Source organism: Genypterus blacodes, unplaced genomic scaffold, assembly GCF_046128005.1.
Source record: "Genypterus blacodes isolate CSIRO-AG114 ecotype Tasmania unplaced genomic scaffold, CSIRO-AGI_Gbla_v1 ptg000030l_1, whole genome shotgun sequence".
In the NCBI taxonomy this organism is placed as follows: Eukaryota; Metazoa; Chordata; class Actinopteri; order Ophidiiformes; family Ophidiidae; genus Genypterus; species Genypterus blacodes.
Genome location: NW_027466843.1, coordinates 2,008,789 through 2,036,361, shown reverse-complemented (window position 1 = coordinate 2,036,361; position 27,573 = coordinate 2,008,789). Strand labels below are relative to the sequence as shown.

Below are 27,573 nucleotides of genomic sequence, written 5' to 3'. Positions count from 1 at the left end.
TTTAGCAATCAGATAGAAGGTGCGGCCATTGTTGACGTAAGGGTCAATTTTAAGTCACTTTGAAATGGCAGAAATGTGCAGAGTGTGTAATGTGATCTACAGACATGTGCAAAGGAGTCGCTTATTCACGAGGCGCCACCTACAGGCCAGGGCGCATCACACTGCTTTACTGATGGCAAGCTCACACACACACACACACACACACACAAACACACACGAGCAACGGAGAAATGAATGAGAACAGTTCTTGTGTATCAGTTCACAATCAGAGACAAATTAAAAACAAAAACAAAGGATTCTGCAACTTTATTCATTTTTTTGCAAATCTACAGGAATGATATAACACAGACAATCTGGACAGACTGATGACTGATGAAATGTTGTACACCATTACCACCTTGTTAGTATCTTTCATACGGTTAGCTTGTAGCACTTTCAGGTAACATTCTCTCCGCAGAGCTTTCTTCATTGAATTAAACACAAGAGGGTTTGGTTTCAGGGTTCAACACCTGCAATGTCCCTAAGACAAAAGACAAACAGGACATCAGGCGGTGAGCAGAGGGACCTGAGGAAAATGCTGACAGCAGAGGTGTGTGTGGTAAAGCCTTCAATGACCTTGATAAGTGAACAAAAGAGTTGCCGGGTGACACGGTCAGAGACGCCATGTTCTTGTGACATTGCAGAAAAGATTGTTTATCCATGCACACCAAAGAGTTTATATACAGTTTACCTTTAAAAATCTACGCAACAAAAGTTATAAATTAAGTGATCGATCTATCTTTCTGCTTAACAATAAAAAGGTTTTGGCCAAAGAAATGTTTTTGGAGAGGAACGACTGGTAGATGATGATGGTCTGCTTCATGGACGTACATTAGTGTGGTGGCATCCAGCTGCCATCTGCTGCCTGGTGTGCACCAAACCCCCATGATGCTCCACTGGGTCATAACATTTAACAACCCTTGATAGTCTGGAGCGCATGCAGACAGACAACAGATTGTAAATGCACTTTTGCGCTCTCAGAGTGTGTGTGTGTGTGTGTGTGTGTGTGTTGACAGCGATGCTGTCAACACACATAAGGCTATAACTGAGTCCTGAGTCCTGTAAACACCTGTGTCTGCCTGCGATAAGGGGGAGACAACATTTTGATATTCTCTTGTTCAAAACTGTAAGGGTTGATTACTAAGGAAAACAAATGTATATCCACATGTGAGCGTGCTTGCACTCTTCAAATCTGTAACGCTAATGTGTTTGTTTGTTTGTTTGTTTGTTTGTTTGTTTGTTTGTTTGTTTGTTTGTATTTCCGGGGTCAGGTCTTCTTCTTGGTGCCAGTGCTGCGGTTGTTGTTGAAGAGGCTGAGTCCAGATCTGCCGTTTCCATTGGCCGCTCCGCTGGCGGCGACACCGGGCTGCTGTAGCACCTTGTCTAGGGTGGTTTTCTTAATGGCTGCTGGGGAGATCCGCTCTTGATCTGCCAGATACTGCAGCTCCCTGTGAGGAGAAGAGAGGGTCAGGTTCACTGAAGAGAAACTTTGGCTTTGCTCCTTTTCCCTTCCTAGTCCTAAACTAACAAGCAGGCTGTCTCACTCTCACCTTAGTTGGGTTGTTCGATATCCAACATTCACATTTGTTTATCCTGTCAATAACAGCTCATCTTGGGTGCAGATGTGTGTGTTGTGCTCCTCTCACCGTGTCCTGATACATGAAGCCTCCACTGCATTGATGAGGAGGCTACGGAAGCCACCGCTCTCCATGACGTGCAGGGCGTGGATGGTGGCGCCCCCTGGTGAGCATACGTTATCCTTCAGCTGGCCTGGATGCTGCTCCGAGTCCAGGAGCATCTTTGCTGCTCCCTGAAGAGAAACAGAGAATTGTAACGCAGAATCTACAATGATATTAATGGCTTCAGAGACGTGTATAGGTATTTTGGCTGTGGTCTGATTGGGATAGAGCATAGCTGAAAAAACATGTTCAAGGCCTCACACATGACTGCCATGAAGACGCTGTCATGTGAATCACCCCAGGTCACATGACAGCGTCTGAAGAAGTTCCCCGAGCATGAAACAGGAGAGCAGAAAGAGTCTGAAGTAGCCTCTATTTAGAAAAAACTATTCTATTTCTATTACTATTACTAAATTACTTTGATCAATTCCCCCCAAACTTTTAGAACAATGTTTCAGTTTTTTGCCTGAACACCTGAATCTACAATGTGGAGAGCAGGACCTGGCAGATTCTTCTTCCTGATTTGTGTGATTTGTTTATTAATGAATACAAGACCGCAATTACCGACCAGACGCAGCAACGCCACAGCTCTACAACTCTAACGCACAGACGACTGGTGGCTCAGGGAGACTTAAGTGATGAGACTCCGAACACACAGACAGACAAACCACACCCACACACACACCCACACACACCCACACACCCCCCCACACACACACACACACACACACACACACACACACACACACACACACACACACACACACACACACACACACACACACACACACACAACTTACCAACAGAGCCTGGGCTCCTAGTCTGACAGCCAGTCTCCTGGGCAGGCCCATCTTCACTCCTCCGTCTGCGAGAGCATCCAGCGCTGTGAACGCCTGTTTAAACACAAAGCAACGTTTCTCCTTAACAGCGCCCGGCAACATCACATCGACACCCAGCATGCAACAAACAAACATTTGATACGCTTAACACATCCTGCTGTCAGTCACTCACGTATGCAGGCCCGCTGCCACTCAGCCCGGTGACGGCGTCGATGAGGTCCTCCTCCACCTCAGTGCAGAAACCCACACTGGCCATCAGCTGCTCCAGTAACTTGCCATCCTCCACCTGAAGGAAGGAAGGAAGGAAGGAAGGAAGGCAACACGCCAACAAATGAGAGATTGGAATGTCATACAAGTCGAAAGGAAAACAGAGGCATGCTCTATTCCCTAAATCATTCCTTCAGACAGCCTTTGACCTTCATCTGCACGCCATGTCGCTCTTCCTCACCTCTGCGTGTGTGCCGGTGGCGTACACGGTGGCTCCCTCCTTCACCACCACTGGAGTATTCGTCATGCACCTCATCACTTTAGGAGTCGGACGGTAGTGGAGCAGCTTCTGTGAATTGACAGCGGAAAAGGAGAAAGTGAGCGTAAGAGAGGAGTGCAGGCGCCACAGGGTGAGATAAAAGAGTGTGTGTGTGTTTGTGTGTGTGTGGGGGGAGGGGTGTCCGAGGAGGAGACAGGGCCGTGAGGGGGGCTGACCTTCTCTATGGAGCTGATGGTTACACCAGCGGCGCAGGACACTATTAGATGGCGGTCCTCGATGTCTGGCCCGATCTCATCCAGAACAAAGGGGATGATGTGAGGTTTGACCGCCAGGAAGAGGACGTCGCTCTTATTGACGGCCTCTTTGTTACTGGTGGTCAGGGTCACTCCCATTTTCTACACGGGGTAGAAGAGGAAAGGGAAACAGTGATGGGAAAGTGTCAGAGATGCAGACGTTGTGATGAGAAGCATGAGAAACCTCCCGGGCAGGTCAACGCTTGCTCAAATTACACACACAGACACTTTTTCAACACTTCAGCCATTTCGAAACACCTCCGACTGGTGTGGAAACGTTTCCTCTCACCCTCAGCCCTGACACAGTAGGCAGGTCCATGTCCGGGGAGCTGGCTGTAATCCTGTGTGTGGCAATCACACCTACAGAGAAAGAGAGAGAGAGAGAGAGAGAGAGAGAGAGATAAGGAAGTGAAGGACAAGAGGTGGGAATGAAATGTGAAACAGCAGGTTTGAAGAGGTTTGGTGCTGAATTCATGTTTTCAAAGTTTGGTACTGAGCTCATATTAACACCACAGGTTATGAATATGTCAACACGCATTTATAGCAGATTGACTGATTTTGTATTTCAACTAATAAGTATTGAACTAAATTTGACTTTTAATACAGTTTGTCTTCTTTTAACACTCACTTTTTTTGAGAATCTGAAGAAAAATCGTTAAAAGGCAGAAGAAATATGCAGAATAGGAAGCAGAAGAGATAGAAATTCAAATGCATTTCCCCCTTATGCCCCCTGATGGTCGTATATGTGCTAAGACAACTGTGAATTTGGTCTCAGCAGAAGCAGAATTGGGACTCACCTGCAGCAGTAAAGCCTTTCACCAGAGCGTGAGCCAGCTGGCCGGCTCCAATGAATCCAACACTCATCCTGTCAGCTGATGTGGCTCCTCTGTGCTGCAAATCACAGTCAGGACACAGTTAGACTCATCAAGCTGCTCACAAGCTTTAACAGATCACAAATAAACCCCATCAGGAAATATTAATCAGGTTATATCTCAACTATTGCAGAACAAACATGCAATATTTATTTAATCGATGATGCAATGTAGGGAAGAGACCGGAGCTGCTCCACAAAAAAAAAGAAGTGAATGATGAAACAGCTGGCAGGACATTTTGACATACGCATCACATGGACACGACATAGATATAAAGAGAAATCATTCAAACACAACAAATCTGGATCAAACCAAAACTCTCGGAGGAATTAAGAGTCACTAATAGCTCTAATTACGTCACTACCAAGTCCTGAAGCTTTAAATTAGCGGCGCAGGGAGACGCCCCTCTGTGTGTGTGACTTGATAACCCACAACTGGAGTATTAGTGTCGCTTTAAATTGTCTTTTAAGTGTAAATGCTGTCTTTGTGTCAGTGTCCTCCATTTGCCGGCTAGCTGTTAACCTAGCCAGTGCTAGCATGAGCAAACAGCGATGGTGGTGATAGCCGTTTATTAGCACCAGGTAGTGGCTCTATAGCTACACATAAAGAGGAATGTGACTACTTTATAAAAGGCGGTATCAGTTACCGTCTCCTGGATGTTCCCCCGCCGGTCGATCAGTTCTCTCCTGGATTAAAAACACACCACTTTTTATGTCAACGTGGCTACCGCTTTACTCAACCCCAACGTGTTTGACACCGGCCACGGACGGACACACACGCTGGCCAATCATCACACAGAAAATCCGCGCGTTTGACCAATAAGGATTCAGTATACAATAGTTGGGCGGGGTTTTGCTGTTGTCACGCCCAGTTGCATCAGACCTCTGCACTTGAACGCAGCGTGGTCGCCAAGCTAAATGTGGGTCAACTCCACCGTGTTATGTGAGGTGGGTTATGCTTATTTGGGACCAGGCGTGAAAAAGGAAACATTTATTCACACTGACTCACTGAAAGAAGAGGGTTAGTCTACAAAAAAAAATAGTAGAAATCGTTTTATTACCTTTTGTTTACATTGTGATGTCTCATAAATGAAAGGTAGAAGTAGATTTAATAGAAGTTTATTCCCCCCTTTACTCAACTATTTCAGTATTTGTGATTAAAATCCAAACCTTCTTACAAATTTAACAAAATCTCATGATTGACAGGAGGTCATTGACATTGTTTTTCGTTGGAGTATGTAGGTTGGAGAATTTTGCCAGATCTTTGAACAGACACGTGGATCCATGTCACTTCAAACAGCACAGAGAAACGTGACACTGTGCACTATGGGATCACAATCCATTAAACATACAGACATTTCATGGTAAAATGTCATAGGAAAACACAGTGACCATATTACTAATCTATCTATCTATCTATCTATCTATCTATCTATCTATCTATCTATCTATCTATCTATCTATCTATCTATCTATCTATCTATCTATCTATCTATCTATTCAAAGGCCTCTCCAGTTGTTAATGAAAAATCAGTCCAATGTGTTTTGACACAAAGCTTTGTTGTTAGATGTTAGACATGATCTGATATTCTAGACCTTGGGCTGTAAAAGGCATTTTATAATAAAACATATGCCATGCAAGTGCCTTTACTATTTATTTCATGCTCCTGAGTCAATATTAAAATCATATATATAACATATAAAACATATACCCAAGCTCATTTTGATACTTTCCTACACCCCTGTGAGTCTGGGAGAGTTACTCTGGGTGACTGTGTTTGTAGATTCATGTATTCTGTTTCCTTCCATCACTCTCCAGTGAGGCCTTTTGGATCAGCTGTGTTGCATTCAAAGCACTGTAAAACATAAAGCTGACTTCAGATGACTCATCTCAGGCTGAAGAACTCCCTGTGCCTGTTTGAAGATGAAATTTGAAAACCAACTTTGCTCTCTGAGGCTTTCACTCAGTATGGTGAGTCATGTTGTTTAACTCTTGGGTACCCAGACCTGTTATGAGTCAGGTGTCATTCATAGAGATACACACCTTAAGCAATGGATGTTACACACTACACTCAGCTGTGTTGTGCTTAAGTGTTAATATACATAAGTATTGTCACCCTTTAGTAGATGTTTTATCATTTTCCTTTATCATTTATAGAGCGGTTTCATCAGAGACAACATATCTTTGTATCATACAACAAAAATATTTTCTAACATATTCATTAGTTTGCGTTTTCCTTTCTTTCTTGTTTTTGTTTTTTTAAATCAATGCAAATGAATTTAGATGTGAACATGAACTAAAACACTAAAACATTTCATGGGACTAGAAGTGGCTGGGGACATTTGAGGTTCTTGAATATGAATGAAGGATTGTTATTCAAATAGCAGATAGGCCAGTACTTTTGGCTTCTCCCCTCAGATTTAACAGCGTCTGAATTAAAGTAGAGTCAGATGGCGTGTACACTAATGAGCCGTGGATCTGAATAGAGTTTGGCTTCCTTTCCCTTGGTATTCCCCTAATGCGTATTCTCAAATTAGTCATGAACTGCAGCCTGTCAGTTTGACACTCATTTGAATAGGAATGACCCTCCTGTCTATCTGTCTGTCTCTTGATGCGCTCGTTACCCATGCAGCATCACGACGGGCTAAACTTACCCTCCTCCACTAGAGGCACTGTGTCCGTCACCTCTTAGAGACCACATTCCATTGATTTCCTCGCGGTGCTGTCGGACAGGAATGCCAGCTGAGGGATTTCTTATATCTCTGTCTATATATAAAGCAGAATGCACGGCCCGCGGTTGTCTTCCAAAAGCACCAGCTGTTAGGACACTCTTCTTCAGTCAGAGTGATACAATATCAACATATTTTAATTCTCCTCTTCTCTTTATTTGGCCAAGGCGAAGCAAAGTAAACATATGACATTTCTTTCACGGAATAAATCGTAAAAAGGAGAATCAGGGGGCGATACGATGACTCACACTCCTCTGATGTTTGGTAGCTGATACTCACAGAACAGACACGCCACACACACAAATCAAAGGCCGACTCACATGCACACTGTTGTTCTCTAAACTCATCTCCAATTTGTTGGAAAGTGTTGTATCCCTGCAACTTTTCTTCCTCAAACAGATGCACACACACACACACACACACACACAATCACGCACACACACACACACACACACACACACACACCAACTCAATTTACCACTGCCTGCCTCTGCTCTATCTATCGCTCAGACTCCGAATGTGTGCTGAGGCGTGACAAGACTTGTTCTTTGTTGTTTTTTTTTGGACAAAACCTCTAGAGATTTATTAAAACACCCGAGAGCATGAATGTGTTTTTTTCTCCTTTCCAGCCCACAACGACATGCGAGTCTGGGTGAAGCGTTCACAGCTATTTGTTGCTTGCAGTGATTAAAGCCCGAAGGTGTTTTCTGCGTGTGTTTGTGTGTGTTGGACGAGCAAAGAATGAGGGAGAGGGACAGAGAGAATTCAAGAGAGGGAGAGAGAAAGAGAAAGTAGCTGCGGCGTGAGAGAAGATGTGAATGTTTAATGTCCCCGAGTGATAGAAACTGTTTCCCAAGTGAGTCTGGGAGAAGAATGAGTGAAAGACAGAATGCAGAATAAATGACACGAGGGAGCTTCATGTGTCCTGCCTACTTTCTGTTTTATTTCTGGGAAAAAACCAAAGGGATCTTCCTCCCACACATCAGGAACACAGAAGATGGAAATCAGACACGATAGAGTCTTTGTAGCTGCAGGTGCCATGTTGTCCAGAAGGTAGAGGTCCACCTGTAGCCACAAGGCCACTGGAGGGTGTTTGGTGTTTGTGCATGATGTGTGTTGGTTTGCTGGTGTCCCCCAAAGCTGACTGGTCTTGGGCTGAGCGCTCAGTATGTTGTTGCTTAAGGGTTGCTAGGCAGGAGGAAATTTTTAAAACCTTAGAAACGTGTAACAGAAACTTAGATTGACTGATATTGACTCGATTTACAGCATATACAACATGATGCAATCACATAGTAACTAACAGTCCTGCAATAACGCTTGTCTCTCCTGACTTCTTCTCTTTGTGTGTGTTTTGTGTGTTGCTTCCTGTTCCAAAAGTCTTAAAGTATATTTTCAGCAAAAGTTGTGTCCAAAATCAACAAACATGCTGTTTTGTGGAGATGCAGGCAGGATCCACGGACAACTGAAGCACCGTGCCCTCCACTATTTCACACGTCAGACTAAACAAGATCAAAGTGCTATAGAGGGAAGCAAGAAATGTGCCTTGACAGCAAGACAGCCGTCCTCTGTCCCTCTATGTCCCTCCAGCTGGAGAAACAGGAAATATGTTTATAATGGACACCTGTCTCAGCTCATCTGTGTCAGATGATCCCATGATGTGTGTATGTATGTGTGTGTGTGTGTGTGTGTGTGTGTGTGAGAGGCCTAAAGGGAGTGGGATGTAACATTAGTGTTGGACATTGACCCTGTGGAGGCCCAGAGAGGCGGTGGACACACTGTCCATGTCCCCGTCCTGTCGCTCGCAGCTGCAGCTTTCTTTGGGCTCTGCTTTAGTCCATGGATGTAGTTTGGGAATATCAGTCAGGATGAGGATAAACATGGAGTGAGGGTTCACTGCAGAGGGACAATAGATATAATGATCGTTCTTTAGAATTAGCAAAGGATCAGACACAACATGAAAATGTGACAACAAACCCAATTTATTTATGGCTGAAAAATCAACATCAGTTTACACGAAATCCCCTCAAATGCTCCATCATCTGCTCTTATTGACTCGCTCAAACAAAGAATTAGATTTTTTTGTGGTCTTAAGGAGATTTGATTACACAAGAGCAGCAAGCTGGTGTCGGGTTTTCTAATGATAATACATCTTTAGCAAGCGCAGATGTGACAGGGGAACACTTTGATCCAGGATTAGAGACGCTGGGCAGATAGGATTCAGATGTGGAGAGGGGAAGAGTGAGGAGGGGAGGGGGAGAGACAGACAGACAGACAGAGAGAGAGAGGGAGAGGGAGAGAAAAAGAGACAGGGAGAGGGACAAACAGAGAGAGACAGACAAGAGCGAGAGAGAGAGAGAGAGAGAGAGAGAGAGAGACAGAGAGAGAGAGAGAGAGAGAGAGAGATAGATGCCTCCAATAAAAACTAGAGGGCACTCAGAGAGCACATACCTCCACTAAGGCTGTGTGGTCCTCCAAATATGATGAAAATTTAACAGATAATTGCCTGGACCATGATCCCCGCTCTCACCCCACTGACAAACCAACATGTAGCGCCACCATCAGGTGGATTGATCCTGAGATACAGCTGTATTGGCAGAATGAGCACAATTTGCATTCATATTTCGCAGCACAGTTACAGCAAAACAGTAGGTAATGTCAAAAACAAACAGCTTTTGTTTGGAACAGCACATTTTGTCAACTAGGAAGCTCAGTGCTGAGCAATGAAACAGCAGAGTTCTTTGAACACACCTCCAATTCTAAACGCTTGCTTCACAATCCACCAACAAACCAGGAGCTGTGTTCTCTCAGCAGGTGGCGCCGTTACAACGGAAATAGAGACAGCCTGGATGTTAATGGATTAACTTTACTTTAATGATAAAAATAACTAAATAACTACATTTCTATGAACGTTTCAGCTGTTGTCTGCAGGAGAATGTGGGTTGTACCTTTCTTAAATCCTAGACTGATCAGAGTGTCACAGGCAGGGCTCGTGTAAATGCTGTCTCACTGCTCGGATATGAATGCAGACTGCTGGTGTTTATTTTTGGCAGTGTTGGTGATGTGATTGGTGGTGGTGGTGTGTGTGTGTGTGTGTGTGTGTGTGTGAGTGGAGGGGGCTGCAGATGACAGGCATGCCCAAGATGCCACAGCTAAATATAACAGTTTAACAGTCAATATTCAATATCCCAGAATTTGATGTAGGCCGACAAGCTGTATGAATTTGTGTGTGTCTGTTCAAACTTTGAGTAATTATGCAAGATGTAACAAAATGTGTGTCAGGCATAATGAGGCTTGGGCTTGAGATGTCAGTGGGGCCGTGGCTGCATGGGTGTGACTGGTTGACCTCTTGATCCTCCTGGGTGCTGAGGGCTCAATGAAAGGATGAGGTATCACTTCAGTCGGGTGTGGCAAGAGGGTGCAGTGAAATATGGTTGAATGACATTCCAGTGTCTTTCCTGGTTACAGCTGGACTCACAGACTCAGGGCCTAAAACAGTAGTTCTGTTAAATATATGTCAAATATACTTATAACAGCAGGAGTGTAGAGAAGGCGTGGCTCTAATGTTCTCTACTGTTCAGACTAATGATGTGTGTCATGATAGAAAGCCTGCTTCTCTTCTAGTTGAGGTAAATAAAGACTGTAGAAGATGTCCTCTCATCCCTCCTCAATCTGTCTGTGTGTGGCGCTATGCTCGGGTGTTGTGAGAAAGATGTGAGGACACAAATCTTGTCCTCTGGGAGTAGATCAGGTCTGCCACATACAGCCCCAGGTTGACAAAGGAGAACACCGCCACCACCAACTTACTGTCCCACGGGCACTTCCCTTGGGGGCATGATGACGGTCGCCATGGAGACCCATATTTTGAGTCAAAGCAGAAAACCGACCACACTACCGATGCGCTGAGGTAAAGCAGCACTGCCAGTAAAGTGTACACCACCATGCAGTGGTCGAAGGGCATGCAGCAGACGGCTTTGGTCCGTCCGCCCACGGTCAGGACCACAAACAGGGCAGTCAGGCCGAAGCACAGCGCGTAGACGACCACGCAGAAGATTGTGGCACTGTAACGGGAATACTCGCTGCCGTTGGCCAGAGCTCCGAAGATAATGCAGGCCACAAAGCCCTGAACTACTTTGAGGAGGCCGGAGACGGTGGCCATGTAGCCCACCACAGTCTGACCCGACCGGGCTCGACACAGGACCACCTCAGCCCCGTAGGCCAGGGTCGCCCCGGCCGAGCAGACGGTGACAGCGATGCGGAAATCTCTGACTTCACAACCAGCGTAGGGACACTCGGACCGGACAAAAAACAGCGGGTAGACCACAGAGGCCGTCACATACCTGCAGGAGGACAGAGACAAACAGGATGTCATCAACCAGAGGAAAGACGTTATACAAATAAGGCTAGAAACATGTAACTACCACCAGTGTGTGGCTAAGATGATTGTGATTCAACAGATTCAACAGCCAGGAAAGTGTGTTTGAACATCACCATCATTACAAATTGGAAAACAACCAAATTATGACTTACATGAGTGTTGCCACGGCAGCACATGTGACTGTTAGGTTGTCCCAGGAAATGGGCAGGTAGCTGTAGAGTCGGGTGGCATCCAGGAAGAACACCAGCACTGACACGGCGAAGCAGAGGCACCACACCACCATGCAGAAGACACCGTACGAACCGCTGTAGCCAGCACTGTGCGCCACCATGGCAACCACCGCGCATCCCAGAGCTAGCTGGCAGAGACGGGCGGCGCCAAGAGGGGAGCAGATTGCCCTCTTGTTGAGGTATGGACCTGAGCGGGGATCCATGACCCGGAGGTGTACTCAGATAATAAATATGCTACAGTAAAGCAGAAAAAAGGACGCCCAGAAGACTAAATGAAGTAAAAAAGAAAGTTCAACCAGCTTAAAGTTCCATGCCAATCCCACAAAAACACAGGAATTGAGGAGAGTCCTTGTGAATCAGCAGGATAACGAACAGGTTTGATGGCCTGAGATGGAGATCACACTGGGGCTCGTGGTTTATCTTAGAATGAATCCAGCTGATGTCTGTGATAAAGGGTTCTTAGAAACAGCTTCAGTGTTTGAACTCTTCATTCAAGGGTTCTATTCCGTCACAACCAGCTTTGAGGTCACCAAGGTCCGGACATCGGTAATTATTTTTGAAGTGAAAAATAAAAAATCAGCTTGTTGTAACCGGTTGAAACATCTCCTTTAATTGTGGAAGCTGTGTGTGTGTATGAGGTGACAGGGGTCTGCTGGCTTTGGGTCAGGGCACATTGTTCCGCTGTCACCCTCCCTTCCCTTTGTTGTGTCTGCTGACTCGCTCTTGACTATGTTTAATGGCTCTTTCTGTGTTTGTGAATCAGAGCAAACAAAACATGTCAAATTAAAAAGACGTCACCACTTGAGGGTGAATTCGCTCTTTGGGACGTTAACACTCAAGCTGACGCACACAAGCACACACACACCTTTCTGTAGAGTCATTAAGTTGCAGTCCAGATGCAGTTCCAGTATTCCATATTCCCATACTGGCACTTTATGAAACCGCTTATTCCCTTTATGGTGAGAACTTGTAGAGCCCGTCCAGGTTGTTTATCCAAACATTGTCAGTTGAGTCATGTCTTCAGAGAAATATCCTCAGCTATGATTCCTTCCCCCTCCGACAAATCGGCAGAAAGGAATAAATGCTCCAATCCAGGCTTTGAATCAGCTGGTCTCTAATGTGTTTAGGTTGCTGTACACACTCTCACTACAGAACCATGTGGCCTTCTGAGTCAGACACACTACCGTCGCCACCACATGCTCTCCTCAAATGTCACCTCTCCGTTCCTTCCTTTCTCTCCTCCTCACACACATTCTCTACTTGCGCAGTACACGCTGGTCGGTCAGATCAGAATGGAAGTTATGTCCGTTCCCTGCGGGGTTGGGCAGATGACCGTTTGCGAAGAGTGCATGTGGTTGGGCGGGGAAGTCGTGGCATGCAGACACATTTAAGACCCTGTGGAATGAGGTGGGAAGGGACGAGACCAAAGGGATATTAGATATGATAGATTAGAACAGCCTTGTGCAATAACAGCTCAGCCGGTTTATTTGTTTTTCATTGTTGATTTTTGTTTTGATTAATATAAGACCAAACTAGTTTTAAACTGCAGTATTAAAGCCAGCCTGCAGAGTCCTGACACATGCTGGAGATCATCACAGTGAATATGAGTGAGCATGTTGTGATGTGACATCTTGAGAGCAATATTTTTAAGCTGCGGGGGAAGTAATGGAAACCAGAATCTATTTGGAAAAGGGGAAATCAAGACACAATTCTACTACTTCTCCTCTCTCAGTCGCTCTTTAGCTCTCTGGCGCCACCTGCAGGTCTGTTGCAGCCTGTGGCTCCCTCGTTTCAAAAACAGACCGAGCTGTACTGTATTTAATATTTATCTGTATGATGTCATTGACGACTGTGAGGAGTTAGGGTGGTTCCTTTCAACCATTACTATGATTTGGTGATGTAAAATAAAAATAGAATAAAAATGTTAATGTGAAAATGTACGTGTGCTGGACGCTTAATTTAGATGGGAAGCGAGATGTTTCTTGTAATGACACATGTATACATATATATACACACATGAGCTCTCCACAGACAGCAGTGAGATACCAGAACAGAAAGTATAAAGCTATAATAATGTGAAAAAACATTTGGAGAATGCGGGCATCGATCCCGCTACTTCTCGCATGCTAAGCGAGCGCTCTACCATTTGAGCTAATTCCCCTCATACTCTTACTCGAGGTCGGTACACTACTTAACCAGTAGTAGTGGTAAGTTTACGTCATCCGTTAGTGTCCTACTGCAACCAACTTTTTGAACTTGAAAGGAAACTGAAAGGTCACAAATTACCGTAGAATCGGCCCGCTTTTTGTGATTATTTTTCGCATTTTTTCATTTTTTTAGTTCGCGCGCCGTCACAGCAACTCGCGACAGCACAACAAGCAACAGTTCCCTAAGCAGCACCTAGAGGGCGCTACTCCAACAGAGAGGCAGCACTGCAGGGTAGAATGCCCCATTTGATCAAATCAAAAATGACAAGGTTTTATGGCGGCAGTTTAAGCAATTAGTAAATGAGTGGGATTGGAATAAATAGATTTGGTTAAATTTCAAATTCTGTCCCGGAATGAGAAAAATAACTTATAACTTATATTCATCTAATAAACCCAAACACAAACATGATCTTCATAAACTGCCTTTTCTTCATGTGTACATCGCTTTAGTCTAGCATTAATTTACAGACAGCTATAGTGTGCGCGTGTGTGTGTGTAACAAGTGAATGGAATGCATTCCTCCCTCACACACACTCAAACTCCTGCTTTCCTCTGTCCGTCCTCTTTTTGAAGTTCCTCCTGCAGTTTGAAAAAAAAAGAGAAAAAGGCTGATGTGCAGCTGGGGAGAATCTGTAGAAGTGTGTGTGTGTGTGTGTGTGTATCAAGATCTGAAATGTGAAAATATGGCTACACGCTGCTTCTTCACCATTACCCGTGAACAGTCAAAAAGGTTAAGGCATTATCGTGAGAGAGGCAGCATGAATTGTGTGTGTGTGTGTGTATGTGTCACAATGGGTGCTGTCAGATCAAAGCAGTTGCCTTTGTGAACACTTTTTTTGCAATGTTGATTCATTACGACTTCTATATAAACAAATATATGTATAAGAGTCGCAAATTCCCATCTCGTTTCCCTAGAGCCTACAGTGACGTCATCAATTTTAGCTCAACTTCAAAACCTGCAAGGGATTCAAACCCTCACACTAACAGATATGCATCCAACTACTGACCTGGAAATGGGAAAGATGGTGGTGTTGTTTACTTACTGGTGGAATGTGATGCGTGACAAACCTCCAGAAAGCCACAAAAATACCATCGAGGGAGGAGGGAGTCGATCAAAATGTCTCTGAACTGAACGACACGTTTCAATCCGTTCCATGAATCACCACACAATGCCAAAAATGTTGAATATATCTATGTCTTAAATAGATAAATGCTGCTACAAGGGCTCGTTTGCGGGCTGCGAACCATGACTGTGGCTTTAATCTCATACACTAGAGTTGTAGGGAGAACTGGAATCCTTAGAATCAATCAATGTCTTAACTACAGGAATACAAATGCAGCATCTTTGTCACAATTTTCTTTATTCAGTTTGCATGGGTTTCTTTCTAAACACAAACAGCCGTGATCCTCTGAGAGCTCCGCTGGAATGAAACACACCATCTCACTCTGAGCTCTGAATGCAGGCTCAGTCCACCTCAATCACAAAGTCCAGTGTGTTCAGGAGCGCCGCAAAGGTTAAGTGCTCTACACAGTCTGCATGGCACAGCTGTCAGACGTTTGTCCTTCCATCCGCGAGCCAGCAGTCTCACTTCTTACCTGTGAAAGAAAACAGGAAATAAATAAAAACATCAACCCGGGTCACGACAACATTGATACGGCCTTTGAAATATGGAAAATGAGCCGGATGTTGTTTATGGAGAGGAATGACTGACCTCTTTGTGCTTTAAAGCTGTGTTTGTTGAGTAACAACATGAGACAGCGGAGCGACCACAGATCTCTGCACTGACAGCAGCCAGATGGGCTTACACAGTTGCTGCTATTCACTATGCTGAGTTTGTTTACACTGCGACTTAATTAAAACTGTTTGCTTTTTCAGCCATTTTCCTAAGTGTGCATGTTCCTTTGACTTTTAACCAGCACACAAGAGTGGAAGCCATTTTTCTATTGATCGTCATTCACACCGTTGAAAAATAATAAATAGAAAAGCTGCTTTATTACAAATGCAGACTTTGGAAGATAACAACTTATCACACAACACACAGCAGTATAAGTTAAAATAAATGAGTAAGGGACACTTTTACAAAACAAACTCAGAATGTGCAAAATGTGATAAACCCTGTCAGCCCAGGATTGAAGAAATGCTGATGAGCAGGACGCAGGATGGAACAGGAAGCTTTTGTTGAAAGGATACATAGCTGTAACGGCCAGAGGGAGTGTATCAGCTCTAACCAGGGAAAACTTTCTATTAAGATTATGTTCAACCACAGCAAACCTATCAGGGTGGATGCTGACCATGAAGGACTGTGTTAACATCGATGATGTGTGTGTGTTTGCATGTCTAAGTGTCCTCTGTAGGCCTTCACACATGGAGTCTATAATTCCAGATTTATCCCCCCAGCCCTCCTCCCCCAGGGTCTTTTTCTTTTAACTTTCCCCCATGAAAGAGAGAGCAGCCACAACTTCCTCCAAGGACTTACACACACTGACATACGCAGAGTTCGGCAACAAATGAATGAGCACGAGGACACAAACAAGAGGGAAAAGGGAGCAACACTCTGAACAAAAACATCACTATGGTCGCGACCAGAGCCGCAACAGGAGAGCTGTGCCAGGGGCCGCAGGAGCTCGTGCTGTGTGATGTGGCCCAGGGACGGTCCCTGTCCCTGGGCCCAGAGTCCCCTCTGTAGTGGTCTCTTGGGCCGCCGAGGTTGGGGTGAAGGGTGACCACAGGGTGACCACACTGAACAAATTGGTTCACCATGACAAACATCTTATCTTCTGAGGAATGAGGAATTCTACTTTCAGAAGGCCATTTGCTATAGATAATTTGGTTTGTGTGTGTGTGTGTGTGTGTGTGTGTGTGTGTGTGTGTGTGTGTGTGTGTGTGTGTGTGTGTGTGTGTGTGTGTGTGTGTGTGTGTGTGTGTGTGTGTGTGTGTGTGTGTGTGTGTGTTGTTTTCACCTGGAAGCTTAAGCCATTTGGGCACCTTGCCTGGGTCAGACCTTGTAGGTTTGGTAGCTTGGCCGTTTGCAGATGGATCGTGCTCGTCCTGTGTCGGTCCGCTGGCGTGTGCGATCGGCTCTGCAGGAGGGAGGGGGTCCTCGGGGTCCATAGGACTGAAGGAGGGTTCCGGGGACCTGAGCATGCAGCTGAGGTGGTGGGATGAGAGGAATTGATGAATGAATTAAGTTAAAGCACATTTCCTGTGAGAGGAGTTATGCAAGAAGCTAAGAAACAGTTGTGTGAGATAAAGATCTAAGAGAGAAGGAGCCATGAGGACCCTGTTGAAGAAATAAAGGACAAGAAGTGGGGGTCACTTTTGGGAAATGGGCTCCGTCTTTAGAAGGACTAGAAACTGGTGTGTGTGCGCTTGTGTGTGTGTGTGTGTGTAGGAAATGAGGGAGCATGAGGGCACCTGCTGTTTAGGCAGAACCTCAAAGGGATTCCAATGATGACAGCTTTGTGACAGGAAAATAGGCTGGTTGCCGCGGGATACAAGTGCACATACACAAACGCATGTACAACGGAGCACACATTTACACACACACACACATACCGCACGGGGATGTGTACGCATACCTTGCTATGGTCTCATTTGCTTGCAAGGAAGACACACAGGATTCCCTGAGTTCACTTTTTAAGTAAGAATCTGTGGAGAAAACAAACACACCCACACACAAAATGTAAATATTTACTTGAATGTAATTATCCAATAAAGATGGCCGTCTGCATCTCATTTACATCAACGTATGAAAGAAAGGAAGTAAAAAGACAAAATACCTGTTTGAGCATCTGAACCAAAGTACACCAAAGCACCAGGGAATAGGTTGGCCTAGAGAGAGAGAGAGAGAGAGAGAGAGAGAGAGAGAGAGAGAGAGAGAGAGAGAGAGAGAGAGAGAGAGAGAGAGAGAGAGAGAGAGAGAGAGAGAGAGAGACCATTTAAAAAGTCATATATTGTCACCACATTCAAGCCGAGAGTTAAGTTGATTTCTGGAGCAGATTCATTGCTTGGGGATTTGAACCAGTAAGCGTGCATCTTTGAAGCAGACCACAAAATGAGCAGTTAGTGAAAACACTTTCACCCCTGCAGCACAACACTCCTCTGTGATGATCGTCTTAATGAGGATAATGGATCAAAGTTACAATTATGAGACGGAGCCACAGACAGAAAGGCAGGCAGGGCAACAGAAACACAGATCAACAGCGTTATGATCAGGAGGAACTAAAAACAGCTGGATGCTTCTTTCTGCTATGATATAGTAAGGGTTATGGGGTTATGGCCAAAAGGATTTGATGACCCCCCCGTGTGTGTGTAAGTGTGTGTGCGTGTGGAGTCATCATGTCCAAAGATGCAACTCACAACTGCAACTGCATGTGGCTCCACTCCAGACTGTGATTAAAATCAGTGGAGTGTAAAAACAAATAGTGGCAGCGTTGTTGCTAAGCCGCCAGTATCTGCTGCAGAAACAGGGACATGCTGGCCTCATTGCTGTTATCACAGCGCTGTGAGCATGAAACAATGCATCTGGGTGAACAAAAGGCATTATAGCTGCCCCCTACTTCCACCTCCAGGATGAGGAAAAATGCAACATGATAGGACCTGTGTGTGTGTGAGAGAGAGAGAGAAAGCGAGATAGAGGCAGAACGAATCCTGATGGGAGACGGAAGGAGAGACAGATGATGGAGGGGACGTCTGCTATCAAAGGGCTTCGGGGTTGGGAAACATTCCTTTCCTGACATGACACAAAGTGATTCAAGTGTGTGTGTGTGTCTGTTTGTGTTAGACAGAGAGCGAGATAGAAGACAGAGAGGTTCCATGTGTGTTTGTGTACCGAGGATTGATGTGTAGCCTGAATGAAACACAGAGAGTCTGCGTGAGAGAGGAAGAGAGAGAGGGAGATGCAGGGAGAGAGGGACTGTACGGGTGCTGCTCGTCACAGGAGAGGGACGAGTAGAGAGACCAGGCCAGAGGTCAGAGAGGAAGAATGAGATGGGCGGCTTATATCGAGTTTGGTTCAGAGATCATAGCAACACAAACACACACGTTGGTTTTTGTTGTATTAACAATAACAACAATTTTCTCTTCCACAACTTTGCACTTTTTTCAGTTTGACTCATCAGAAAGGGCCAAAGAACAACCAAGAGTGGATGATTCTCACTGTTTCTAATATAAACAATATGTAAATAAAAAGTTCCAGGTGGTGGAATTTCGATAGTGAACACCATTTTTACATTTCTTTCTATTAACTTTCAACTACGGCTTTCTAAGAATTGAGTTCTAAAGCTACAAAGCATCAAGGCTCTCAATACTCAGCGTGTGTGCGTATGCGTGTGTGTGTGTGTGTGTGTGTGCATGAAGATCAAAGCAGAGTCTGTATTAACCCCATGTGCCAGTCTGGGAAAAATCAAGCCCAGCTGGGGTCAAGGACAGCGGTGAGGGGGGGGAACAAGTGTGAGTGTGTGTAGGAGAGAGGAGAGGGAAAGAAAGGGAATGTGGTGGTGGAGGAACTGTGAAGAAGAGCAGGGAGCAGCAGCTCTAACCCTAGTGTGTGTGTGTGTGTGTGCGTGTGCGTGTGCGTGTGCGTGTGTGTGTGTGTGTGTGTGTGTGTGTGTGTGTGTGTGATCCAAACGAGGAGTAGTAGTTGTTAGATAGTTATTTGGGATTTGGAGGCGTTTTACCGAGATGAGGTTCATGTCCAGTCAATCTCTCTGCTATGGTCGGTTCATGACAGTCGCTGCTGTTACATGCACGTTAAAACTTTGCTTCTGATCAGATTAAGGCACTTTCTTTCAGCATTCTGTGTGTGCGTTCATACCTGGTGTCCTTCCTATTAGGAGCCAATTATTCAGCCAATGGCAGAACTCTATCAAATCCATGCATGTATGTGCCTTTCTCTCTGTAATCGCAGTGCAGAGTGAGTGAGAGATCTTACCTGGAAAAGTGTAGCTGAAGTGTCGCTCAGGATGGTTTTTGGGGGGGTGGTGACTAAAAATGTTTATTGGAAAAAACAACAAAATTACAAACAGCCGAAATGAGAGAGAGAGCAGAGTTTGTTGGCTTTTCTAGAAATCGATAATGAAGTCATGATGACACTGGTTGTCATAAACAAAAGTGCCATTAAAAGAATCTTTAGCATTTATGAACAATTTACATTTGATGTATTGGACACAAAAGTGTAATTACCTCTACCCACATCATTTGCTAGACTGGACACTTTTCCAGCAGACTATGATGACTTTGCTATGTAACTACATTGTATCCACATTAACAGAAACCATGCAAATATAAATGAAGTTGATTGTGTTGATGATGTTGTGATTGTGCACAGTGGGATTAAAGACACTCACACAGGTAGAAGTGGAGTCGAGGATCTTCTAAGTGACTCTTCACAAAATCCCGTACAGAAGCAACTGCAACCAAACACAAGCAGAAAGAACAACAGTTTATACAGACACACTGCTGAAGACACAAGATCTGGTCTACCTACATGAAGAGTGTGTGGAGTATGATTCATTTTGCAGATGGAATTTCCCTCAGAATTGTTGTTCTGCTGGTTGTTGTGTCGCTATTATGGCTGAGGTAGATCTACTTCATAGAATTACAGGCTGGTCTCATTCTCTCTGTGTCTGTCACTGTGGCTGGAGCCATAAATGTGGTGAAGGAGACGCAAGTAGCTTTAACATTGCAGCCATACCTGTGGCTAACCAGCTAAAATACCACCACACCACAGACAAACACACACACGCACGCACACACACCTGTTTCCAGAGGCCTGAAGAAACCCTGTAGAACATGTCTGTCTGGAAACTGGATCCTCAGGACCACCTGGAGATACACAGTGGATTGTTTTGGATCATAAAAGTCTGCGCATTTCAATCAAGCACACATTTTAAAGCTCCGCTGTGATCATGCGTCAGTCACTGGGACTCACTTTGGGATATCTGTCCATCTTCTCCTTCATCTGCGATTCTCTTAGAGCTTTAGTCATCAGTGGAGCTTCCTCCAAAACCTTCCTGTAGAAACAGAGACGAAAGAGACAAGACACACTCACAATGAAATGAGCTGTGAAATAAAAAGCATACCATAAACACCACAACGGGATAGAGTAGAAAAAAAAGCATACAGAGCAGATGTCCTATCTTCAACTGTCCTCATGTGGGGCCATGAATGTGTGTTCGTGTCAGAGGCAGAGATGAACTCCTGTGGTTGCCTAATTTCAGCCTTGGTAATTGCAGCAATTGACGTGGTGGCAGCTTTGCCATGAGGCAGGTCTAAGTCAATGTTGAGACAGATTAAAGGATGTATGTGGTCTCAACCTGATGGCGTTTGGTCCGTCTACCGTCTACCCACACACACACACTTGCTGATTGCGCCCGGTACGCCATATTTAGAAGCTTTTGTAGTATGTGTGGCGTGTTAGAAATGAGAACCCGCTGGCAGACACGCACAATGTCTCAGCAGCTGTGGCCACATCCAGAGAGCGCAGAATAAAGTTGTCGGCATCTGGTTTGAAGAAGCACTCATAAATTTAAAAAAAACTTCAAAAACACACGCAGTAATGCCCAGCATTCCCCCTGCCTATGGCCTCTCATCACTGCTGTGGTATTAAGCAATTAAGGGTTACACATCGACATAAACCTGCAGGACCAAATGCCAATATGAGCGGTTGTAAATCTGTAACAAACACATCTGATCTCAGCAAAAAGCCATTTATATCAAATATCATGTCTAGACCTCTGACCAAAGTCACTTGGCCAGCAACATGTGTTTCTGCCTCCCCACCTCTCGCTCTTCAGCTGGGCAAAACGCTTGCGCACGTCGTCAATTGTCACTTCAAAGAACTCGTCAGGCAGCTCCCCGTGTTCCTTGGTGCGTCGCTCTACGGAATCCAGGTGGTAAATGAGGGGTTCCCTTTCCACTGGCTACAGGTTGAGAGAGGGAGAGGAAGAAGTTACCCACACATGAATCAGGCACCCTGAAACATCATCAACCCTCAGCTGTTACTTAAACCAAAACACTGAATCAAATCACTCATAAGAGATAAACAAAGATAAAATCATATTCAATCAGCAACTGTTTAAAGTGCAGGAACAAAACAAACAAGCCAAAATGCAAAACACAAACAGCAACTGGTTTACCCCCAAGTAATCCAGTAATCCTCTGTTCTCTTCCAGCTGGACGGCGGTGGCTCGACACTGTCAAGAGAAGCAGAAAAGGCTCGATGTGAATCAGACTGAATACTTATCCCAAAACTATGTCTGTGTTTCACTACCAATGCCAAGACAACACTATTTTGATACCTTACTTACACGGTTACCTACATGCTAATCAATCTATCTAAAATCAAGCAATATCAGATTTTTCTTCTTAAACAGTCACTTAAGACTTAAGAACCTGATCATAACTACTAATTACTCTTTCACTCTCACCTTAGTGTTACTGTGGCTAGATTTGGCTTTCTTGGCTTTGGGCGATTCCACAGCCAAACCTGACAGAGCCGAAGCTGAGGGCGAGCGCCCTGCTACAACTGCCCCCGGACTTCCGAGGCGCTGACCCCCTCCAGAAAAGGGAATGAAGGGAGCGGAGGGAGGGGAAGAGGAAGCGCTTAGTCCCGATGGCCCTGCTTTCTCCCCATCCTCCTCCGGTGATCCTGTACCCGTCGGAGGGGCCTTAGGTCGGACAACATCCTGGGTTTTTGGGGCCTCTTCCTGTTTAACAGCAAGTGTGCTTGTGGAAGTAGCTGGAACAGAGGCGGGAGGCTTCTCGATTGGCCTATGTGGCACTTCTGTTGTTGATGCCACGGGTTTTGAGGGAGTGACGTCAGGCTGAGATGAAGGGTTCGCCATGCTTTCTTTGGCCGTGTGCGTTTTCGGCGTAGTAGTAATTTCCATGGCTTCTGCTGCATCTTCCTCTCCCTCTGTTTTGCTCTTTTTGACTAAAAACCTTCGAGAAACAGGAACAGTGCCTTTATCTTAGTCGCTGGTACATTTTGGGGGCAAAAATGTTCAATATCAATATCGGTTGATTTTGTATCATAGATCACCCGAAACATAATAATAATAAAAATAGATTAAATCTTTAACATAGCTACCTGACGATGGCACTTCCTCCTGTGAGACCCAGAGACTTCAAAGTAGCATTCTTGAGGGCTTCCTCCCCACTCACCTACATGCATACACAAACACACACATACTGTTTAATCCCATACTTACATGAGCATCACCACTCGGTTTGAATTCTTTGAGAAACGGTGATACTCAAACTGTACCTCGTCTCTCATGTAAACGCAGACGGGAGTAGATTCTGACTCAGACAGCGCTGACATGCTGGAGGTGAAGAGGAGAGATTGAAAAAATGAGAACTATGAGAATGAAGAGCCCAGTGACGTTTATTTGCCTCGACAGTGACAAAGACCCACACAGAAGTGGAACTCCTCTGCTCACTATGATGATGAAGAGTGTAGGCATGTGTGAGCCATGTGTGCACAATCCTGCGTAAAACTGATTGAGCCATAAACTGTTTACTATTGTTTTGCTCAGTACAAAGAGTCAAAACTTTCCTTCTGCTCCACAACATTCCCAGAGTTTTTACTCAGCTGCAGAGCTCATATCCATTTCAGGGGGGAGTAACCTCCTTGGAAAAGAATCAGGATATGGAATGATGTCATTAAATAGGGATGAAATACAGACTGGATGGATGCACAAGCACCTGGGAGTGCACAGCTGGAACTACTGAGTTTAACAGCTGCGTGCACGTGCGTGTGTGTGTGTGTGTGTGTGTGTGTGTGTGTGTGTGTGTGTGTGTGTGTGTGTGTGTGTGTGTGTGTGTGTGTGTGTGTGTGTGTGTGTGTGTGTGGTGTTATCTAACACATTGTTGGACTGCGATATTTCCTACACACATACCTGATCTGAGGGAAATGAGTGAGCAGTTCCCACAGACTCTGTCCACAGGAGAAAGAGTCCTGCAGCCGAGAGCCATCCTCCATCTGTAATGCAATCCGCACCTGAGGAATATGAGAGACACAGGCATACACACAAAACTGCCGTTAATCCATGAACCGGACACAATATTCAAGTATCAAAACTCGGACAAACTTACATCTAGCTTTTTAGGTCATTATTTATGAAGAAGCATAAAGGTTTAAAGTAGTTTTCATCTGGATCCAAGTCTTTATAGATCCAGAAACAGATCTTAGGATGACCAAGTTAGTTTAGCCACAAGCTCAGAGTGCGATTCCACTAACTAGACAAATTACCTGCATTATTATGATTATGCTATAAATACAGAGCGTGAACACTACATTACACACTGTCTGACCTTCAAATGGCATCTGGATCTGTGCTGTACTATTTAGTGTCATTTGGCTCTATTTTGAAAACAACAGTATATTCACTTTACACATTTAATGTGAACATCAGTAAAAACACTCTCTAAAACTCTAAAACACTAAACATGTTTATCCAATATGTTAACACGTCCCAACTGCAGGCCAAGTGGATTTTTACTTCCCAAAAATTGGATGGGATGCAAAATGATTTATTGTCAGAATACTTTTACGTTGTTGTAATGTATGAGGGGCTTCACTGTGTGAGGCATCCAAACCTCCCTTGGTGGTGTTTGCTCAACAGTCTGGAGTCGTTTCACACAATGGAAATTCTTTTCTATTTGAACTTGCTCAGGCGGCACATGTGGATCTACCTCAGTCTGACAATGAGCACCAGGCCACTCTGAGTCATTCTACAAGTTGTTTATATTTACTCAACAATCATTATGTCCAGCACAGAAACAAGCACACCAGCAGAGATGAAAAGGATGATTTGGCTGTCAACACCCAAACACAAAACACACACAAACACACTAGTTTGGCTGGTGACATTTCGGAAAGAGTGAGTGTGAGTGTGAGTGTGAGTGTGTGTGTGTGTTTGTGTTTGTGTGCGCTATAATCTGTGAGGTATCAACAGTCAACCATCCATCAAATGGACAAGAACAACAGATGAAACCCAGCAGTGATTTTTACTGCTTGGATTATGAGAGCATGATGTCATAGGAAACTACAGCTCAGCTCAGCAGAGTAGCAACAACAACACACAAGGAATATATTCATAGCCACACTACTGACAGTAACAAGCCACATACACAGCTGAGAATAAAGTTATCACAATTGTGTTGAAACAATTACTGACAACAGACTTCATAATTGATTAGTTAAGTCAATGTACTTGTATTACAATGTACTCTATGTACTTCTTAGGTGAGTTGGCCTACACATCGCCCACTGTTGGATATAGTGTTTAATCCTCCAGATCAACACGAGTTTCAGGTAGTACAAAATGTTCTGTCAGTCATTTGCCCTTAAGTGTGAAATACAAATAACTCCAAAAAGCTACATGATGTGAAATCTGCCTCAAATCGTTAGTGTTGTCGTAGTTACTATTCACATACCTGGCTCTCCGGACCCCCCTGCTTCCTTGTACTTGCCACCATTTCCAGTTTAGCATTGTTAGGCAGGCTGGCAAACCTCCACTGCAGCGTCAGATCAAGAACAGTCCTTTGGAACCTTTTTGAAGCGTGACAAGAGAAGAGGAGAGAGAAGAGTGTGAGGACAGCGCTGCATGCAGGTGTGATAACAGCATACTAGTCAAGTCTCACATTGTCATTTGGGTTTGGAAACATTTGCACCAGGCCCTGCTGAGCACTATTCACAACTCAAATCTCACATCCTACTGGCAGCTGTGTAAAGCTCTCCAGTCTAAGATGTGTAGCAGAGAGAGGAATCAGATTCTGTTTATTTTCACGTGTACACATCGAGCCTCTGAATATGGTGATGAAGCTCTAACATCATCACAATCACACCACAATCCTAAAACAGGACGTCACTTTACTATCTATGGTGGATGTGATCCCATTCACAAATTATAGTTGTTTATCCTGTGAAGTTCAGGTGAAAAAGAGTTTACAGGCCTTGTTCATCTGCACAGAATGGCATGAAACTTTGTAGCTAACAGCAATACGCGAAGTGTCACTGCCACTAAATAATACACGCCATTAAATACAGTACAAGTTCAACATAACCACAGGGTTTGCAAATTGACAACGACAACATATTTTGTGTGTGCATCCGCCCTTTTCCCACATGAATCCGTAAGAGCCTCGGTCACCAAGGTTACACTGCTGGTTTCCTATTCTATTGCTTGCACCTTTGTATTCCTTTCCTTTCCTTCAAGCTTTGCTGACTGAAACATGGAGGCACTTTCCCCACAGCTATTACACCAGATAAACAAACCTGATACTCACTTCAGAGCGTGGTCGTCGGGGTTAAAGCCATGGTTTTTACACACGTCCTCCAGCACCTGAGGGCGATAAATGTGTGCGTATAAGTGTCTATCAGCAGTTATTGCATTTCATTCGAAACAAGAGAGAGAAACTGACCCGTCACTGGCTAGCTACCGTTAGCCTAACTAGCTAACTCGGGTGGATGTAATAACGAATTAACAAAAGCAAACGGGTAATTAATGTCAGAAAACGTAACAGCCTTGTAAAGTGTATGTTACCTGCAATAACGGTGTGTTTCCATACACTTTAACAGTCTGTCTTCGCCCATTTGGAGTTAGAACTGTCACCGCTGTACCGCTGGCTGCCATTGTTGATAGTGACGTCACAGTGTTTGTTTGAATCAACTTTATTCACCCTTTATCGTCAAAGAAGAACAGACTATAGCATTCGTTTCATGTTCTGAAAGTGTGTATTTTACAAGTGAACATTTATTAAATGCAGATGATTATTGAGATACAAGTACTTTGAAGAAAAAAAGTACCTCAGTTTAAACAATCTTCTTTAAATATTATACATTTTATAATAGACAATCCTGTTCTGAACGTAACTTACCTGGAGCTGTATTTGTCTCAGATGATGATGTCATATCAGGTTTGAAGGATTTTTGTTCTCTGTACGACTTCATACACATGAACCGTATGCAGTTTGACAGACAACCTACACAGACAAGAAGAGACTCAAGGCCATTTTTTCCCAATGGCAATTAAACTAGATCAAAACTGGAATCAGACCAACACAAAGACACCTGGTGGGAACAGCTGGAGAGGTGTGAGGCTTCATGCTTCAGTGTGGTCATTTCAGCAACATTTATGTGTCAGCCCACCTGAGAGAGAGAGGGTGGGTGGTGAACATTGTTCTCAGTTGTAGGGGAAATTGCCACCATCTGACTAAACAAATAAACAATCTGTTTCCTTCCTCACTCAGCAGGCAAGCAGCTTTAAAGGCTACTTCAGCCAAATCACAATAACATAACATTTTCACATGGAATGATTTTTAACTGTGCAGGTGGCTTTATTTGCCACCACTACACATTGGTAATGCTCTAATCATTTATTGCATTAGTGATGTAATTGTTGTAACCAATTGTGCACCACAAAATTAATCATATTCAAAAAGTGAAAAGGCGTAGGGGGTGCTTTTTATCATCATATGAGCAAAAGACATACTTAAATAATAGGGGAAAAAGTAATTGGAAAGTTTTTCTGTGATATTCAGCTGCAGAAGGACCAGCTGCAGTTTGGTCCTTCAGTTAAACAGTTTTATTCCTGAGGGAAAACGAAGTCATAGTGAAGCCACTGTGTGGTTTACATGAGTGCCAATATCAAGTCAGGCTAGACAGAACCAGAAACTACAACCACATCAAGATAAGATGCAGGAGACATGGGTAAGGGCAAGACGACTTGCCGGGAAAACTGCATGAAGATACAGCAGTGGATATAAGAGAATACAGTGTCAGATATCTCTACAATGCAGAAGCAGAAAGAATCAA

General features: G+C 44.4%; 3 protein-coding genes across 3 annotated transcripts; all 3 read right to left on the bottom strand.

Annotated features, from left to right (window-relative positions):
- Window positions 1-291: 291 nt before the first annotated feature.
- pycr1b (pyrroline-5-carboxylate reductase 1b) lies at window positions 292-4,981 on the bottom strand. The gene is made up of 9 exons (XM_076145743.1): window positions 4,856-4,981; window positions 4,135-4,228; window positions 3,627-3,697; window positions 3,260-3,439; window positions 3,006-3,113; window positions 2,730-2,843; window positions 2,519-2,611; window positions 1,686-1,849; window positions 292-1,487 (listed from the first exon to the last, which is right to left on the bottom strand). The coding sequence occupies exons 2-9, from the start codon at window positions 4,199-4,201 to the stop codon at window positions 1,307-1,309; spliced, it is 978 nt and encodes a 325-aa protein (XP_076001858.1). The 5' UTR covers window positions 4,202-4,228; window positions 4,856-4,981; the 3' UTR covers window positions 292-1,306.
- Window positions 4,982-10,623: 5,642 nt separating this feature from the next.
- Window positions 10,624-11,746, bottom strand: LOC142994830 (myeloid-associated differentiation marker-like protein 2). The gene is made up of 2 exons (XM_076145704.1): window positions 11,466-11,746; window positions 10,624-11,275 (listed from the first exon to the last, which is right to left on the bottom strand). The coding sequence occupies exons 1-2, from the start codon at window positions 11,744-11,746 to the stop codon at window positions 10,624-10,626; spliced, it is 933 nt and encodes a 310-aa protein (XP_076001819.1).
- A 3,356-nt stretch (window positions 11,747-15,102) lies between these two features.
- aspscr1 (ASPSCR1 tether for SLC2A4, UBX domain containing) lies at window positions 15,103-26,401 on the bottom strand. The gene is made up of 17 exons (XM_076145782.1): window positions 26,303-26,401; window positions 26,046-26,101; window positions 25,194-25,308; window positions 23,654-23,754; window positions 23,020-23,077; window positions 22,843-22,916; window positions 22,181-22,694; window positions 21,890-21,946; window positions 21,534-21,673; window positions 20,683-20,764; window positions 20,510-20,576; window positions 20,099-20,161; window positions 19,684-19,736; window positions 17,531-17,582; window positions 17,330-17,399; window positions 16,712-16,899; window positions 15,103-15,346 (listed from the first exon to the last, which is right to left on the bottom strand). Exons 1-17 carry the CDS (start codon window positions 26,390-26,392, stop codon window positions 15,336-15,338), a joined length of 1,791 nt encoding a protein of 596 aa, XP_076001897.1. The 5' UTR covers window positions 26,393-26,401; the 3' UTR covers window positions 15,103-15,335.
- Between the last annotated feature and the right edge of the window lie 1,172 nt (window positions 26,402-27,573).

Coding starts and splice junctions, on each gene's coding strand:
- pycr1b (XM_076145743.1), bottom strand. CDS start 4,201: ATGAGTGTTGGATTCATTGGAGCCGGCCAGCTGGCTCACGCTCTGGTG. Junction 3,698..4,134: donor GAAAGGCTTTACTGCTGCAG/GTGAGTCCCAAT, acceptor CTTTCTCTGTAG/GTGTGATTGCCACACACAGG. Junction 1,488..1,685: donor GCTTCATGTATCAGGACACG/GTGAGAGGAGCA, acceptor TTCTCCTCACAG/GGAGCTGCAGTATCTGGCAG.
- LOC142994830 (XM_076145704.1), bottom strand. CDS start 11,746: ATGGATCCCCGCTCAGGTCCATACCTCAACAAGAGGGCAATCTGCTCC. Junction 11,276..11,465: donor GCTGCCGTGGCAACACTCAT/GTAAGTCATAAT, acceptor GTCCTCCTGCAG/GTATGTGACGGCCTCTGTGG.
- aspscr1 (XM_076145782.1), bottom strand. CDS start 26,392: ATGGCAGCCAGCGGTACAGCGGTGACAGTTCTAACTCCAAATGGGCGA. Junction 19,737..20,098: donor TCGACTCCACTTCTACCTGT/GTGAGTGTCTTT, acceptor AAACATTTTTAG/TCACCACCCCCCCAAAAACC. Junction 16,900..17,329: donor GCAAATGAGACCATAGCAAG/GTATGCGTACAC, acceptor CCACCACCTCAG/CTGCATGCTCAGGTCCCCGG.